The following is a 17,183-nucleotide window of genomic DNA, read 5'->3' as shown; positions in this document are numbered from 1 at the left end:
CATCGTGACTGAAGTGAAAGAACATTTGCAGGTGCTGATTCAGTCTTTCCAAGGATACTTTCACCATGGAGAGGTTTCTATTGCACAGAGATGGATACGGGATCCATTTCTTTTCAACCTGGATTCCATGGATGATCGTGATGTAATGAAAGATGATCTTGAGCTGAAGGCCAATGAAAAAAATCCGAATGGAGTTTGAATCAATGCAGCTAGACATCTTCTGGTGTACAACAACAACAACAGGCATTTTTAGGCCATTTTCCCTGCTGGAGCAGGGGTTAGCCTTGTGGTCCCCATGACGATCTTCTCCATTTTGCCCTATTTTCTGCATCTCCCCTTGTTAATCCCCTTGCCCACATTTCTTCTTCCACCACATTTAGCCAAGTCTTCCTCGGTCTTCCCTGTCCTCTACTTCCTTCTACATTCATTTCCATCACTCTTCTCAACAAGTCACTTTCATCCACAAATCTTCTGGTGTGCACAACTCAAAACGTTCCCACAATTAGCAGAGAGAGCTTTGGAGATCCTTGTGCCATTTGCGACCACCTATTTGTGCGAGACAGGTTTTTCAACACTCCTACACATCAAAACAAAGGCCAGGAACCGTTTAGATGCAAGTGACGACATGCGTGTTATGGATTCGTCACTTCTGTTGTTGTGGTTCTCATCCACTGTAAACATTTTTGGTTGCATGTACTATTATCGTTTAAGTGAATTGGAGATAACTGTTTTCAAAAGGTTTAAAAAAAAATGTTTTAAAAAGAAACCGGAAACCGGATCGGGAACTGGACGAAGAAGAGGAAGAAGAAGAGAAAAAGGAGGCGGAGCAAGTGAGGGCGGAGAAGGAGCCGAGCTGCGTTGAGGTTTTGAGCAAAGGCTGGCGAACGGGGGTCACGAGTGAACTTTGGGTTTCCTGGGAAAGGGATTCCTGCGACAGAGTTGTTATCGCTGTGACAGTTAAACCTGCGTGACAGGTTTTGCGGTTGATTCCGAAGAGAATCATTGGAGTGCCGTTACGTCTCGAGTACGGGCCGTTGGCCATTTTGCCACGCGCCTGATTTCGGATCGCTCCAGGTTTTTCACCTCGCTTCAACCATTTCAACGCATCCAGCTGTTAACCTGGTGTGTGTTTGTGTAACGTGGATTTTGAGTGGGAAATTGCGGTTCGCCGATTGGGAGCCGTTGAACGTCCATACCCAAAGGTGTGATTTCCCAGTCGCCTCTTGAGGACACCTTTGCCCATCTTTGGCAGTGTGACTGTCAACCGAATGGGATTCTGGTCTCGATACAACATCGTTCTGACGATCACTGGAGCGTGGATCGACTTTGGCTTAAAGCTGGGACAGAGACATTGGGAATGTTATTTTCGCTCACTTGGAGCACAGTGAGTTATATTGTACGAAACTGATGGTACCATCATAGGAATGATATATTGGTTGTACAATTGATTAATATTGTTATTGTACTGTTATTCTTGTGTGACCTTAATACAATACTTGTTTGTTGGTAACAATTGGTGTGGTTTCACCATTGATCTTTGACACACAGAATAACACATCTTTCTGCCGTGACTCCTCTCGGGGCTCGGAGGTATACCGTGACCGGGGTTTGGGGAGGAGCACGTAACAGTGTGGCTATTTCAAAGAAAACCTCGTTTCAACATCATTGATGAAAAACAACAACAACAAAAGAGCCACTAGAAATGTGTCTGTGTGTACTGTGTGGTATGTTTTTCTACAAAAGTTATTATTGTACTGTAATCTACCTCAACAAAGTGACTTTTCAGCAAACACTATGCATTATGATTGTTGTTTCCATAAATGTGTTTTTTATGTGAAAATAAAGAAACTTTATGAATCTATTATCGTAGTTTTAAGTCATTTTTGACAGGGGGTACGGGAAAATATTATGAAAACTCGAGGGGTACGGGCACTTAAAAAGGCTAAGAACCACTGTGATTCTAATCTGAGCTTTTATGCGAGAGCTACCCCCCCACCCTCAACCCCCTAAGCCCACCTCCCACCCATGCTTGCTGTCGAGACAGAAAATTCTTCCTCTTTTGTAGGTTGTCACAATATTATGCTACATTATCCTTGTCAGCATTCATTTATTCACACTATGCAGAAATGGTGGAATTTTTCTCCACCCCACCTCCCACACCCACTCCTTTGTCTCAAGTCACATGTATGGAACATACCTCCCCTTCTCCTTGGTCATATTGCCTACAAATGTATTTCACCTTCAGCCCTCTTCCCCACTCCAACATCTCACTATCATTCTCTTCCATACATACTCTGTCTTTTTATCAATTTTGATTTTCTCCATTTAAGCTCTCACCCACCCCCATGTATGACATATCAATTACTCCTGAGTGTAACGAGCAAATAAATGTTTTGCTACCTGCTTTTCAGGCATGCTCCACCCCACGTGCCAGGACGGTGCAGGACGTCCACGCCGTGATGTTGCCACCATTCTGCACATCCTCAACGACTTGCTGGCAGCCACGCAGCACTGCCAAGCACTCCCAGCCGCCCTGTCTCGTCCACCACCACCAACCATTCATCAGCCCCACGCTGTGCCCGCCCACTACAGTGCCTCGCAGTTGCCAACGAGTAGTCTTGCTGCAGGGAATGGTCCACCGGAGTCGGGGCGCAGGATGGGTAGGTCTAACTGCTGTGCAAATGGAAGAAATAGTTTATTCTCGCTTTATAGTGACCTCAGCACTTGCCCTATCAGTCTCGGTATTTGCCTTACCCGACACTTTTATCCTATTCTACTTCAGTGTGTATGTTGATATATATATATATATCCAGTGTTTTCAGAAAGTATTCAGACCCCTTCACTTTTTTCACATTTTGTTATGTTGCAGCCTTTTGCTGAAATCGTTTCAATTCATTTTTTCCCTCATCAATCTACACTCAATACCCCATAATGACAAAGAGAAAACAGGATTTTAGAAAGTTTTGCAAATTTATTAAAAAGAAAAAACTGAAATATCACATTGACATAAGTATTCATACCCTTTGCTACGACACTTGAAATTTAGCTCAGGCGCCTCCCATTTCTCTTGATCATCTTTGAGATGTTTCTACACCTTGATTGGAGTCCACCTGTGGTAAATTCAATTGATTGGACATGATTTGGAAAGGCACACACCTGTCTATATAAGGTCTCACAGCTGACAATGCATATCAGAGCAAAAACCAAGCCATGAGGTTGAAGGAACTGCCTGCAGAACTCAGAGACAGGATTGTGTCGAAGAACAGATCTGGGGAAGCCTACAAAAAAATTTCTGCTGCATTGAACGTTCCCAAGAGCACAGTGGCCTCCATAATTCTTAAATGGAAGAAGTTTGGAACAACCAGAACTCTTCCTAGAGCTGGCCGCCCGGCCAAACTGAGCAATCGGGGGAGAAGGGCCTTGGTAATAGAGGTGACCAAGGACCCGATGGTCACTGGCTGAGCTCCAGAGATCCTGTGTGGAGATGGGAGAAACTTCCAGAAGGACAACCATCACTGCAACACTCCACCGATCTGGGCTTTATGGGAGAGTGGCCAGACGGAAGCCTCTCCACAGTGAAAGACACATGGAAGCCCACAGAATCTTGTTTCTCACAGTCTTAGAGTCCTTTAGGTGCTTTTTTGCAAACTCCAAGTGGGCTTTCAGGTGTCTTTCACCGAGAGGCTTCCGTCTGGCCACTCTGCCATAAAGCCCAGATCGGTGGAGTGTTACAATGATGGTTGGCCTTCTGGAAGTTTCTCCCATCTCCACACAGGATCTCTGGAGCTCAGCCAGAGTGACCATCGGGTCCTTGGTCACCTCTATTACCAAGGCCCTTCTCCCCCGATTGCTCAGTTTGGCCGGGCGGCCAGCTCTAGGAAGAGTTCTGGTTGTTCCAAACTTCTTCCATTTAAGAATTATGGAGGCCACTGTGCTCTTGGGAACGTTCAATGCAGCAGAAATTTTTTTGTAGGCTTCCCCAAATCTGTGCCTCGACACAATCCTGTCTCTGAGCTCTGCAGGCAGTTCCTTCGACCTCATGGCTTGATTTTTGCTCTGATATGCATTGTCAGCTGTGAGACCTTATATAGACAGGTGTGTGCCTTTCCAAATCATGTCCAATCAATTGAATTTACCACAGGTGGACTCCAATCAAGGTGTAGAAACATTTCAAAGATGATCAAGAGAAATGGGAGGCACCTGAGCTAAATTTCAAGTGTCATAGCAAAGGGTATGAATACTTATGTAAATGTGATATTTCAGTTTTTTTCTTTTTAATAAATTTGCAAAACTTTCTAAAATCCTCTTTTCTCTTTGTCATTATGGGGTATTGTGTAGATTTATGAGGGAAAAAAATGAATTTGAACGATTTCAGCATTAGGCTGCAACATAAAATGTGAAAAAAGTGAAGGGGTCTGAATACTTTCTGAATGCACTGTATATATATATATTATATTGCTCCATCGTTAGCATTTTTATTTATTTTACATGGTTTGCTTATTGGCCTCAAGTTTGCTCTTTGTGTACTGTATTTTTTTTAAAAGGAAGATTTTTGGAGTAATGATTCACTATTTTACAGTAATAATTTTCACTCTTTTGTGCGTCACTTTACCAAACAGCTGAAACGCTTCAGAAACAGCATGAAGCCTCCGAATCGCTACAAAAGCAGCAAGAAGCAGCCGAAGCACTCCGGAAGCAGCATGAAGATCGCCTGACACGCTGCAAGGTGCAGCAGTTGCAACTTCGTCTCCGCCAGCACACCCAACTTCGCAAGGCACGACGCGCCCACCGTGCACCCTATCCTCCCTCGCCTCGCAACTCCTGGATTCCTACAGTGTCCTCGCGTATTCCTGGGGGAGACTCCTTGGGGGTCGGAGTCGGAGGAAGCGGGCCGGTTGCAGCGACGACGGCGGCCGAAGGGGCGGCTACTGGAGCATGGGCTAGTCCAGGAGAGCTGGAGCTAGAATATGCTCTGGCTTCCTAGTGCCTGTGGGGTCCATTTTCTGCTCTTGTTAATGGTTCCCCTATTTTGAATATTTTTTTAACCCTCTTTCATTTACGTTCCTTCTCTTGTATTCCTCCTTTTTTTTTCTTTTTTTTTTATACCCATTCAGCATCTGCCCTCATTTCTTTACTTCCATCCTCCATCTCTCTTTACCTTTTACTTGACTTTCCACTAGCCTTTTGTCCCACCTCTCATGCCTGTCTCCTATATCTTTCCCAAACTCCCCCTGTCCTCCACAACCCCACCCCATTCTTAGCTTGTAAGGGAAAAGCTCTGCATGCACAGCCCATAAGGCAGCAGGATTGGTTGACAGTAGCAAAGCATGCTGGGAAGACGAGCAGTTGCTGTAGCAACAGTACCTCAAACATGACGCACACTACAGGACTCCCCATTGGTGCTCCATGGGTGTAGCACTCGGACTTTTGGGTTAATCAGGGGAAAGGTAATGGACTATTACCTCATCCTTGTCTCTGCCCATGACTGTTAACTTCTCTTTTGCAATTTAATTTCCTTTATTATCAGTCTTTTCCACCTGGGGTTTTTTTGTTTGTTTTTTTCCCCCCTTTGTTTTGTTGTTTTATGTTTTGCCCCTGTCAAGGGTTTGAATGGTCTGGTGCAAGCCCTGTTGTTATTTTGCATATTTCAAATCATTTCCAGCATTAAGGAGTTTCTCGTTGCAGCCTCCAGTTATCCCCTTTTTTGTGAACGTTACGATTGCTGACTGTAGTTGCCAAGAAAGATTTGGTGCATTTAGAATTCAACCCTTTATCCATCACCCCTGCACCCTCACCCCTACCCCGCTCTCCTCCCTTCGATAGGTCTGCAGTTGTGTGAAATGGGACCCGATTGTGTCTCTTCCCCTTTAATTAGTCAGGGTTAGGATTAGAAAATGGTTTTGCATTACTTTTGACCCACCCACATTATCCTTGCAAGCCAAACGTTGTGGATAGGAAGGTTTATTTTTGTTATCGCGTTTTGTGCAAGTCTGCTGGGCGTGGCAGTTCGCCCATCTCCTTTCTTTTTGTTTTCAAGTCGTCGTTTGGTAGTCATTTTCGCAATTTCTTCTCCCCATTTCATGGAAAATCCTGTCCGGCCCTTCGACTCGACATAACGTTATTAATAATGAATTGTATGAATAATGTTCCTGTAGCATATATAATTGGTTGTGAAATGCTCTCAGCGTATAAAATTAGCCATTGGCCATCTCACCGTAGCCTCACCAGCTAGGTTATCCATGTTGGAAAATGAAAATTAATGAAAGGCTCCCTTTTCCACTTTTTGTTTGCCTCCTTCCCAACCCCAATAATGAATGTTAGTATACTTGGCAAGCAAAAGCAAATTTAATTAATCGATGCATTTGGAGATTGACTATTCACTGCCATTGGTGTAGAGAATAACCCCACTCCCCAATTCACCTTCTCCTGTACTATATGAACGGGAATTTTATTATTTTTTAAGGAATAGTTGAAGGTCCAAGTGTTGTTCTGCACCACGTGTTTTGTGTGTGATGTATGTCGGATTCCTTGCGTGACTCTGGACCCTCCCTTCGTTTTGTCCGTACGCGAAAGCTCTTTGGTGCCGTGTACATTGAATTAAAATCCGTGAGTTTAGCTGCAAACGTTTTGTTTGGTTTTGAGTCGAGGTGTTTGTGCAATTACATTATGTGGTCTCATTGGTGACCCCTTAAACCCAAACACGACGTGAAGGAAAGGATCGAGACGGTCAAAATGGAGGGATCTTGAAGGAGGACGAATCGCGATAGTGTTAGTCGGTCGAGAGAGGGGGAATGAAACAAACCTTCAAAACCCTTTAAACATCATTGCACACAAGTTTCTGCTTTTGGCCCAAGGCCCTCACATTGGCATTACCATTCTGACTTTGCTAATTATTCTTAAAATTAGATTTGAATTTTTCCACAAGTAACTTCCTTTGGCCCTTGATGGTGGAAATTAATGGGGTTTTTTTGTTACAAGTGTTGAGCTCGAGGAACGGGCTGAACAATATTGGAAAGTTAATGCAATGTCGGGCCTTCCCTATATTACGTGATGTAGTTTTTTTTGGCAGTTGTCGCCCACCATGCTGGATCAAGGACTCTCCATGGAAAGTAGAACAAGGGAGAATTCAGGTTTGTGAATATTCACCATGAATTCGTTTTTCATAAAATCAGACTTGGAAGGAAAAATTAAAAGTGGCAGAACTGGGGAATAAAAACTAGAAAAAGTAAATGCCAAATATTTAACAGATCATGTGATGTAGCGAACACTGGTTCACCCACCGATTGTGTGTGCACATAATATATGGACGGGCCAAATTAAACTGGCACACGAGATCGTCCCTTAGGTTGATAAGGGGGGGGGGGGGGGTGAAGAATGGGCCCCTAAATGCTAAGGGGGTGTACCCTTTGAGTATGAAGGCATGATTTAATGGGTTTGGTGGAACTTTTTCATGTATTATAGTGGGCCATGTTTAAATGTACACAAAAGTGGGCAAACTCCTGTTTTCCTATTGGCATGTCCCCAAACATGCTTCTTCCCTTCCCTTGCTCTGATCTCAAACGTTTCTCTCCCATAATCCACCCTGCTCTTCCTTTTATTTACCTCCTTTCACCCTGAATGCATAGTCAACTATAACGGTGTCTGCAGAGTGCATACCTCAACCAGGCTAAACAGTTTTGTATCCCACTGATGTCCACCAAGTTTAGCACAAATCCAGCCATAGCTTTGTGAGATATCGTGCTATATATCGTTTTTAACCCTTTAACTCAGATTATCACCTAATAAGGCCTGATTTTTTCTGACCTCAAAGCCGCCGGGGGGACCAATTCCCACTCCCACCGAGGATCTCTTCCGGAAAAGCGACGAAATAAAACCAAATTTGACATACATGTATATTATGTCAAGGTGAACCTGTCTGTGAAGTTTAATCATCATAAACTCAATACCTTTTCAGTTATTAGCTAATTACATATTCATTTATGCAAATTTTGATGTGTGCTGATGAAAAATTGTATACTGTGGGTCCGATTTTTATTGAATTAGTATCAAAACGAGTGCATGAACAGGAAAAAGTCATGAAAGCTCAGCATGAGAAAAACATTTCTGTGAAAATATGGTGAAAAAGGCAGAGGGTCGGTGGAATCTGCCACACCCTTCTCCCTCCCCATTAGCCTGGTTAGAGTTAAACCAGATATCATTTGAAGTCACAACATCGACCAATATGACTCAACACACTAAGTATTTGCTCACTCCAACTTTAACCTGGTGTCGGTGCTGGATTGGGATCCGAGGATCCCGTTTGAATCCTGGTCGATCATTGAATTAACGCTAGGGGGGTTGACTCAGCCTGGCATCCTTCTGAGGTTGGCAAATTGAGTACCAGCTTCCTGGTAATTGGGGCACCATCAGTGGCACAAACGCACACAACTCTAACTTTGACAAAACCTGAAGACCATTTGACCTCAACATGTGTATCATGGTATATTTAGTTCAAATCCCGAACATTTTACCTGATGACCTTTGACCTCTTAACCCCCAAAAAAATATATATATATATATATTCAATCCCTGGTGTTGGGCTAGCGGCTAGGGTGCTAGCTTAGGATCTTAGGATCCTGGGTTCGAATCCCGGTCGATCGCTGAATTAACGCCAGGGGGGTTGACTCAGCCTGTCATCCTTCTGAGGTCGGCAAATTGAGTACCAGTTCACTGGTATTTCCCTGCGTGTCATAAAAGGTGACAAAAAGGGTTGGTGGCAGGAAGGGCATCCGGCCGTAAAACATTGCTTCAAAAAAGGGGACCAAAAAACAACAACAACCACGGTGCCTGAAAAGGCCGACCCCTGCTTTGTGGGGAAAAATGGCCTCAAGGTGGTTATATATATATATATATTCAGTTCATCTTTACCTCATTATACAAACTTGTACCAAGTATGATTTAATCCCTTCAGCTGTTCTCAAGTATCACATTTTTACCTGACATGACCTTTGACCTCTTGATCCCATTATCTAATCAGTTCATCTTTGCATCATCATACAAGTTTGACTTAGATACCTTCAGCTGCTCTTAAGTTATCGGGGTAACGAAAACCTATCATGGATGGACGGACAAACCTAAAACATGATTTCACTTGACTTTAGGCTTTCTCCCATCTCAACACTCCTGTCCTCCATTTTTCACCCCTATTTCACCTCCACTATGTAATGACAATTCATGTAGTCTGATATTGATGCATACTCACAGCCATGTACAAAATTGAGACAATAAAAATGTAAAACTGACGGGTTAAAAATCAAGGGAAAGAACAAACGAAAATTGGAGGAATGACCATCACCTGCATGAGGATTGAGGGAAAACATCACAGGTATTGCTGTAAGTTACAGATGGTATAGTCAGTTTGGCATGCCGATGGGGAAGTGCACTTGAACCACCACAGAAAGCAGTTTTTAGACACCATAAAAGCAACAGTTACCAGGATTCAAGGACATGTTCCATTTATTCGACCAAGATTCCATAAATTCCAGACCAAAGGGTGATGCAATTATTCATATTGTTTTATATGCAGCTTGTGGCTGCTGGTTGCATCATTTTCTGGGGGCGTGGTTGTGCCATTGCTGCAGTGCCCCTGGTACCAGTAAGATGGTACTCATTTTGCTGACCTCGGAAGTATGACAGGCTATCAACCCACCTGGTGTTATTTCAACGGCACGGCAAGTGCCCCAAACTCAAGAGCCTAATATTTTAAGACAGCCACCATAACCGTTAATCTAACACGAGGCTTACTGTTATTTATGGGATGGGGTGTAATATATAGCAGTGGGGAGTAATCTGCAAAAGAGGATGATTTTTCAGAGCATCATAGATAAGGAACAAGACTGCCATGGCACTACAGACATGTCTGGGAGAGAGAATTCCATTGATAGCAATGTGTTGAGAACAGAACATGTCAGACCGACATGTTGAATATTTGAGATACATGCAGGGAGACTGGGGTGCTTGCACGATGCCCTGGAGGTATGCAAACTCGTTTGAGCCATCCAGCCTGGGTTCAAATCCAGACCCAGCTATAAACTGTCATTCTGGTAATTTCACAGGCATCAATGTGTGTGCCATCCCTCGGATGGACGACGTTAAACTAGGTCATGTGCTCCATGTGGAAGAAGAATGGAGATGGTTTTGGCCTCTTGAGATATATGACCTCCAGCCATTGTTGAGAAAAGCAACAGAAGTCAAGAATACATGTCTGCTACTTTAGTTGGCCACAACCTAACAGAAACCTCTTTTTCCCATCCCTTCTGCCATGGCTGAATAAGTCGACGGAAGCCCAGGAGCAAAGCTACAATACTGTACCGTCGGAAGTTGTGAACAAAGTAAAAATGAGAATTTATTAACCAGTACTGCAGCACGCCGGAAGCAGATTTTAAATAAATAAGGACCTCGCTCCGAGGGACCAAACTACCGCACGGCAGCGTTGAATAACTACAGCGTTGAGTTGAGATCTTCTGTCCAACATTCAGGAAATGTAATTTTTGCCGAGCAGGATAGGTTGACCTCATTTGTCCCCAAACACTGCATGAAATAGCCGTTTGAATTACTTTCCTTTACTCGGTCCTCGGTGAGAAATCTGCCCAATCAGTAATGAAGAACCAATTGGTGTTTTATTATTACATGACTGATTTAACACAATAAACAGAACATATCCTCAAATATATGAGGACAGGTAAAACCGAGAGGGCGATAGGATTTCAGGAAAGAAAAGATCACTCAAGACCTTTAATCAACACTTCCATGGTTTCCACCGTTATCCGCGCCTCTGCTTGATCTGGGCCGGGCTTTGCAGATTGTAGCTCCACTTGTGCCTTCTCTAAGCAGCTCTTTGCTGTCTGTGAACATAGAACAAAGACCATGGTGAACTTGCAGAAGTTTAAAATTTCTCTGCACCTGTCATAACTACTTTTAATTGATCCCCCATCTACAATCATGACCTTACCTACCTACCTCTACGTTTGCAGTTTTCCCTTCCTGAATGTATCCATCTTGTTTGCCCCCCCCCCCCTCCCTCCTCCCATGTCCTCCCCATCCCTCATTTTTCCAAGTCTCCGTCGATTTTAGCCCTCAACCCTGCTGTCAGTGTGTTTCTCCCCTCTTTTTGCACCGTTCCTTTTGTTCTGTTAATCCTGATCAAATCTATGTTCTAGCTCCTCCATGAGCCTCGACATATACCAAAAACTAGAACGGCACTCAGTAGAGAGCATACCTCTGCCTGGTTGGCCATATCACTCAATGGTGAAGAATCAATTAAAAATTCTACTAGCTGGATACGGATCCGGATCTTCACCAAAATTGAATCGATTCTTCCTCGTCACACACACACACACAACCTGCCCAACAAGTTTCGTCCAAATCTGTCCACACCTTTTTGAGATATCCTGCTATGTATCGTTTTTGGCCCTATCTCCCAATGGTGAAGAATGACAAACAATTCTTCTATCCGAATCCGGATCTTCATCAAAATCTAAATCATTTCGTCCTTGTCACATGCGCTACATCGCTGCCAATTTTCTTCCGAATCCATCCACAATTTTTAGAGATATTTTGTTCACAAACAAACGGACAGGGGTGAAAACAACCACCATCCACCTTTGGTGGCGGAGGTAATAAAGCAAGGGAGTCAAGACCAACCTGCAGGTCAAAGTAGTCCAATGGGTAAGCTTCTTCAGCAAGCAGCTGGACAGAGGAGTCAGCATTAACAGAGAGAGAACCGCTGCTTACTGCATAGAAGGAAGGACGTGGAGAGAAAGCAATTATTTGTGCCAAGCTTCACCTACTCAAGTTTGCTTTATTTGCTCAAAACAGTATCAATCTAAGAGGCACCAGTCTGTAACTTTAAAAAAAACAATGGCTGAACAAACCAGAGAAAGAATAGCAAAGAGACAATGACATACCGAAGAACTTGTTAGTAGAACCGTCATGCATGTGCACCAAGACAACTCCGGGCTTTAACACGGCGAGGGTAGGGACGTGAAATGGCAATACACCGAAGCTGCCCGTGAGAGTCGGCACATCCACCTGCTTTACATCGGCAGCTTCAAAAAACACCTGTGGGTGAAAATGAAAACGAGCATGCTTAGCTCTCAACAATCTTACGATAATGTAGCTATGACATATGTGGGTATACATGTGTGTTGTGTGTAGCCGAAATATCACCCCCTGGTGGTGTGCACTCGCCCAGAAGTGGATGGGAAACTGAGGCTGGAATTCGATTGTAAAGATATATGTGCACATCAGATAATTAAATTTGAAACTAATTAAATAATGCAACTGGAGAGTTCATGGACCACGTATTAGCCCGCGCCATCTTGAGAAACAAGGACATGGGCGGGGTGGGGTCTACGAGCAGCAAATTTCATTGGTCGTGGCGACAAAATTCCGTAATATCAAATACAGTGCTGCAAAATGAAAGATCGTTGTCAATAAGGTTATTTGGGTTCTACACTGTTCAAGTATGTAATTCAATTGAAATAAAATAAAGATTTTAAAGGTACAAAAAAAAAAATTCAGACGTTTACCGCCGTTGATACAGTCTTTTACACCACCTTATTTAAGACGTTACATCACCAAACAACAGATCACTCTTCGTCCCTTATTTAACAACCAATTGCTCTGAAACCCGACAGCCGATACAGCCCTTCCACTGTGGCATGCCCCTGGCCACGCAAACCTGCTGCGGAGAGGAGAAGGTCAGAGCCATTTGGGCGGCACCCGACGCTTTGGGAGCCGCTTCTGCAGCAAAGTGGCGGCAGGAAGCAGCGCTCAAAACGTGAGCGGCGAGGCGACGGGAAGTGCGAGAGGCAAGGCACGCCATGGAGTCGGGAAGCAGGTCTGTGTAGGTCAGAGTCGGATCGGAGAGCACTCAATCAGTCGCACTGTCGCATACGAACCCGCATTTCCGGTGTCTCGGAATCTTTCATGTAACATGTTTTCCGAGGAAGTAATCTTTACTTTAGGCTTTAAGCGCCTTATTCTAATAAACTTAGGAATCACGCCTGAGGTGCAGATACAGAAGTTTAAAAAAAAATTATGAAGGCCAGCTAACAATAGCAACAACAATTACACCGCCTAAAATATAATCAAGATTTTAAAAGAAAAGGAAGGGGGAAAATGTTTTAAAGAACGTTGAAAATAACTCAGATAAAAATAAGAAATTGGAGCTAAAGCTTGAATTTATACTCCATCGCAGCGAGTCCTTTATAGCAACATTAAACTGAAGAGTTTTCTTCTTTAGCCTAAGACAAGGTTTTTATTCTCCGTACACATGAATGAGGTGTCCCACTACTCCAATTTAATTTAGCTTTCTCTTCACCGTCTTTCGTTATTTTGGAATCTTAGACGGTGTATAGACAGAACGCTGTTCGCTTTGGCCTTTGCTACTATCCTTCTGCATTGTTATGTTAGCTCTTACACAAGTCTCGATCTTGTATACAAAAAAATAAATAAAAAGAAGTGTTTCTTGAGTGATATGGCCAACCAGGCGGAGGTATGCTCTCTACTGAGTGCCATTCGAGTTCATTCATGATTTATCAACGATTTTATTGTCCTGTGGCGGACACAATGTCAGTGGGCAATAATTCCGCGCACCAGTGGGTGGCGCGAGCGTCCGGGCGTGGAAGCGCAGCTCGGGCCACGCCTGGAGCGAAGGCGTCACGAGGCGCAGCGTGGAACTGAGATACATGCCCCACCATTCGGCCGACTGGCCACGCCCGGGGGCAAGGCGTGGCCTCGGGACATATATGCGGGCTCGAAAGTCGAGCCCGCCCAGTGCTTACGTGCGAGCTAATAATAAAGTGTTTCAGTTTGTACAACGCGTTGTGGCCTACCTTCTTGGCAAACGAGTTGTGTGTGCACAGCACCACACTGGTGACCCCGACTGGTTCAGCCGTAGCTGACCCCTGAACGCGCCATGGCTACCAACGCTGTCGCCGGTAAACTCCCGGAGTTCTGGGAAGCACAAGCCGACGTTTGGTTTGTGCAGGCCGAAGCTCAATTCCAGCTCCGGGGCATCACGGCAGACGACACCATGTACTTTCACGTGGTCGCCGCCCTCGAGCCCGGCACTGCCACCCGTGTCATGTCCATCCTTCGGTGCCCGCCGGGCGCCCAAAAGTACGCGGCGCTCAAACGTCTTCTCCTCGCCACGTTCGGGCTCACGGAGGCCGAACGCGCCGACCGCCTCCTGGACCTTCCCGCCCTCGGCGACACACGACCGTCCGTTCGGATGGATTTTATGTTGTCCCTTCTTTGAGACCAGTGCCGGGATTTCCTTTTCTGCGTGCTTTTCCTCCGCCAGCTACCTGCGCAGGTGCGGCTCGCACTGGCCGGTTCGAACATAACGGAACCCCGCACCCTGGCCGGAGAGGCGGACAAATTTTTCGCGGCCTGTGACACGCGGTCAACGTGCGTTGCTGCCGTAGTGGATCCCGGTGCGGAGGGCTACAGCGCCCCCTGATTCCCTCGTGGCCGCTGCTACGCCCCGCCCACCACATCCGGCACGGCCGACGCGGCAGCCACCACCGCAAACCTGGTGTTACTATCATGCCAGGTTCGGCCGCAAGGCTAGAACGTGCCGCCCGCCGTGTTCTTTCGACGGGTCGGGAAACGACCGGGCCGGCGCTCACTTGCGGCCATGAGCGTCGGCCATTCCGGCAGCCTCCTGTTCATCACAGACACCTCGTCTGGTCGCCGGTTTCTGTGCGACACTGGAGCGCAGGTAAGCGTCCTCCCTGCCTCCGCGTCAGACAAGCAAGCCGCGGGCCGGGGCCCCGCCTTGCTCGCTGCCAACGGAACTTCCATCCGCACATTCGGGAAGCATTGCCTCTCGCTGCGTTTCGGAGGGCAGCGCTTCAAATGGTCTTTCGTCACCGCCAGCGTGCCAATGGCCCTGCTCGGTGCGGACTTCCTTTGTGCGCATGGGCTGTTGGTGGACGTTAAGCGTCGATGCCTCGTCCAGGCCGAAACCTTCAGCTCGCTCGCTTGTTCGCTGAGTGGCTCGTTGAGCAGCTCGCTGAGCGGCTCACCGAGCGGCTTACCAAGCGGCTTGCTGAGCGGTTCCATCCCGGCAAAGTTAGTCTGTACGCTTCCGGCAGCGGACGAGTTTACCCGCCTCCTCGCCAGTTTCCCGGCACTCACGCGGCCCACCTTTTCAGCGGTGGCCGTCAAACACGGGGTGGAACATCATATTCGGAGTTATGATCATATTCATATTCGGAGAAAGCGGAGTTCGCCATGCTGGAGCGGATGGGCATCGTACGGCGCTCCAACAGCGCATGGGCCTCTCCTCTGCACATTGTGCCCAAGCCCGGCGGCGGATGGCGGCGGATGGCGGCCGTGCGGTGACTACCGCCGGCTCAACGATGCCACCACCCCCGACCGCTACCCGGTCCCGCATATTCAGGACTTTTCCGCCCTGTTGGCGAAAACGACCATTTTCTCCAAGGTCGACCTCATCCGGGGCTACCACCAGGTCCCCGTACAACTGGACGATGTACCGAAGACGGCCGTCATCACACCTTTCAGCCTCTTTGAGTTCTTGCGGATGCCTTTTGGGTTGAAAAATGCGGCCCAGGCGTTCCAGCGGCTTATGGACAGCGTCTTACGTGACTTGTCCTTCATCTACGTCTACCTGGACGACATCTTAGTCACGAGCGCGTCCCGGGAGGAGCACCTGCTCCACCTCCGCACGCTCTTCGAACGCCTGGGCCAGCATGGCCTGATAATCAACCCCGCGAAGTGCCATTTCGGCGTCACCGCCATCGACTTCTTGGGGCACCGCATCACCAGGCATGGGGCCATCCCTTTACCAGCCAAGGTGGAGGCGGTCAGGAGTTTCCTGCGCCCCCGCATGATCAAGGGGCTCCAGGAATTCCTGGGCATGGTGAATTTTTATCACCGCTTCGTGCCCCGCGTCGCCCAGCTCCTGCGCCCCCTGCACGACGCCCTCCGGGGGAAGCCGGGCAAAGGTGATATCGCCTGGACGGAGCAGATGGCCGCGGCGTTTGCGGGCGCAAAGCTGGCCTTGACCAACGCCACCATGCTGGCTCACCCGGCGCCCGATGCACCAATCGCCCTCACCACCGACGCGTCGGACTACGCGGTGGGCGCGGTGCACGAGCAGTGGGTGAGTGGTGCTTGGCAGCCGCTGGCGTTTTTTAGCCGGCAGCTCCGCCCGCACGAACGCCGGTACAGCACCTTCGACCGCGAGCTGCTCGGGCTCCACCTGGCGATCCGACACTTCCGCCATCTTCTCGAGGGCTCCCCTTTCACGGCCTTCGTCGATCACAAGCCCCTTGTTTTCGCGATGGCCAAGGTCGCCGAGCCATGGTTGGCCCGGCAGCAACGTCACCTCTCTGCCGTGTCCGAGTACACGACGGACATCCGTCACGTCGCGGGTAAGGACAACCCGGTGGCGGATTGCCTTTCCCGGTCCGTCGCACACACGGTCCACCTCGGGATCGACTATGCCCGGATGGCGGCGGACCAGACCGCCGACCCCGACGTCCAGGCCTTGCGGGCCGCCATCATGGGCCTCCACATCACCGAGGTGTCGTTCGACGTCGCGGGCACTGCCCTCTTGTGCGACGTCTCCCTCTGCCGGCCTCGCCCCATCGTGCCCGCTGGCTGGCAGCGCCCGATTTTTGACGCCATCCATGGCCTGTCCCACCTGGGCACGAAGGCCTCCCAGAAGCTCGTCGCGGCGAAGTTCGTCTGGCATGGCCTCAGGAAGAACTTCCGCGACTGGGCCAGGACGTGCCTCGCGTGCCAGCGCACGAAAGTCCACCGCCACACCCAAGCTCCGTTGGCTCCGTTTACGGTGCCCGAACGTCGGTTCGACCACGTCCATGTCGACTTGGTGGGACCTCTGCCCCCCTCGCGGGGTTTCACCCACCTCCTCACCATGGTGGACCGCACCACCCGGTGGCCGGAGGCCGTGCCATTGGCGGCGACGGCTGCGGCTGACGTCGCGCAAGCCTTCATCGCCACGAGGGTTGCCTGGTTCGGCGCCCCCTCGGACATCTCGTCCGACCGCGGCCCCCAGTTCACCTCGGAGCTCTGGGGAGCAGTGGCGCAAGGGCTCGGCGTCAAGCTGCACCGCACCACGACTTACCACCCCCAGGCCAATGGCCTGT

At 47.9% G+C, this 17,183-nt stretch overlaps 2 protein-coding genes across 3 annotated transcripts in view; one reads left to right on the top strand and one right to left on the bottom strand.

Moving 5' to 3' along the window:
• MIDN (midnolin) overlaps nucleotides 1-6,623 on the top strand; it is a 56,417-nt gene extending 49,794 nt beyond the window's left edge. For both annotated transcript variants that reach the window (XM_068107795.2, XM_068107794.2), the window contains exons 6-7: nucleotides 2,412-2,660; nucleotides 4,620-6,623. In XM_068107795.2, coding sequence (XP_067963896.1) covers nucleotides 2,412-2,660; nucleotides 4,620-4,984 — 614 coding nt within the window. In that variant the 3' untranslated portion in view covers nucleotides 4,985-6,623. The remainder of the gene's footprint in view (nucleotides 1-2,411; nucleotides 2,661-4,619) is intronic.
• Nucleotides 6,624-10,639: 4,016 nt separating this feature from the next.
• Nucleotides 10,640-12,973, bottom strand: ATP5F1D (ATP synthase F1 subunit delta). The gene is made up of 4 exons (XM_068107796.2): nucleotides 12,722-12,973; nucleotides 11,946-12,099; nucleotides 11,683-11,771; nucleotides 10,640-10,883 (listed from the first exon to the last, which is right to left on the bottom strand). The coding sequence occupies exons 1-4, from the start codon at nucleotides 12,863-12,865 to the stop codon at nucleotides 10,761-10,763; spliced, it is 510 nt and encodes a 169-aa protein (XP_067963897.1). The 5' UTR covers nucleotides 12,866-12,973; the 3' UTR covers nucleotides 10,640-10,760.
• Nucleotides 12,974-17,183: the final 4,210 nt, after the last annotated feature.

The sequence above is a fragment of the Myxine glutinosa genome, chromosome 2 (assembly GCF_964187855.1).
Source record: "Myxine glutinosa chromosome 2, kmMyxGlut1.1, whole genome shotgun sequence".
Classification (NCBI taxonomy): Eukaryota; Metazoa; Chordata; class Myxini; order Myxiniformes; family Myxinidae; genus Myxine; species Myxine glutinosa.
This window is presented reverse-complemented; position numbering and strand designations above follow the sequence as displayed.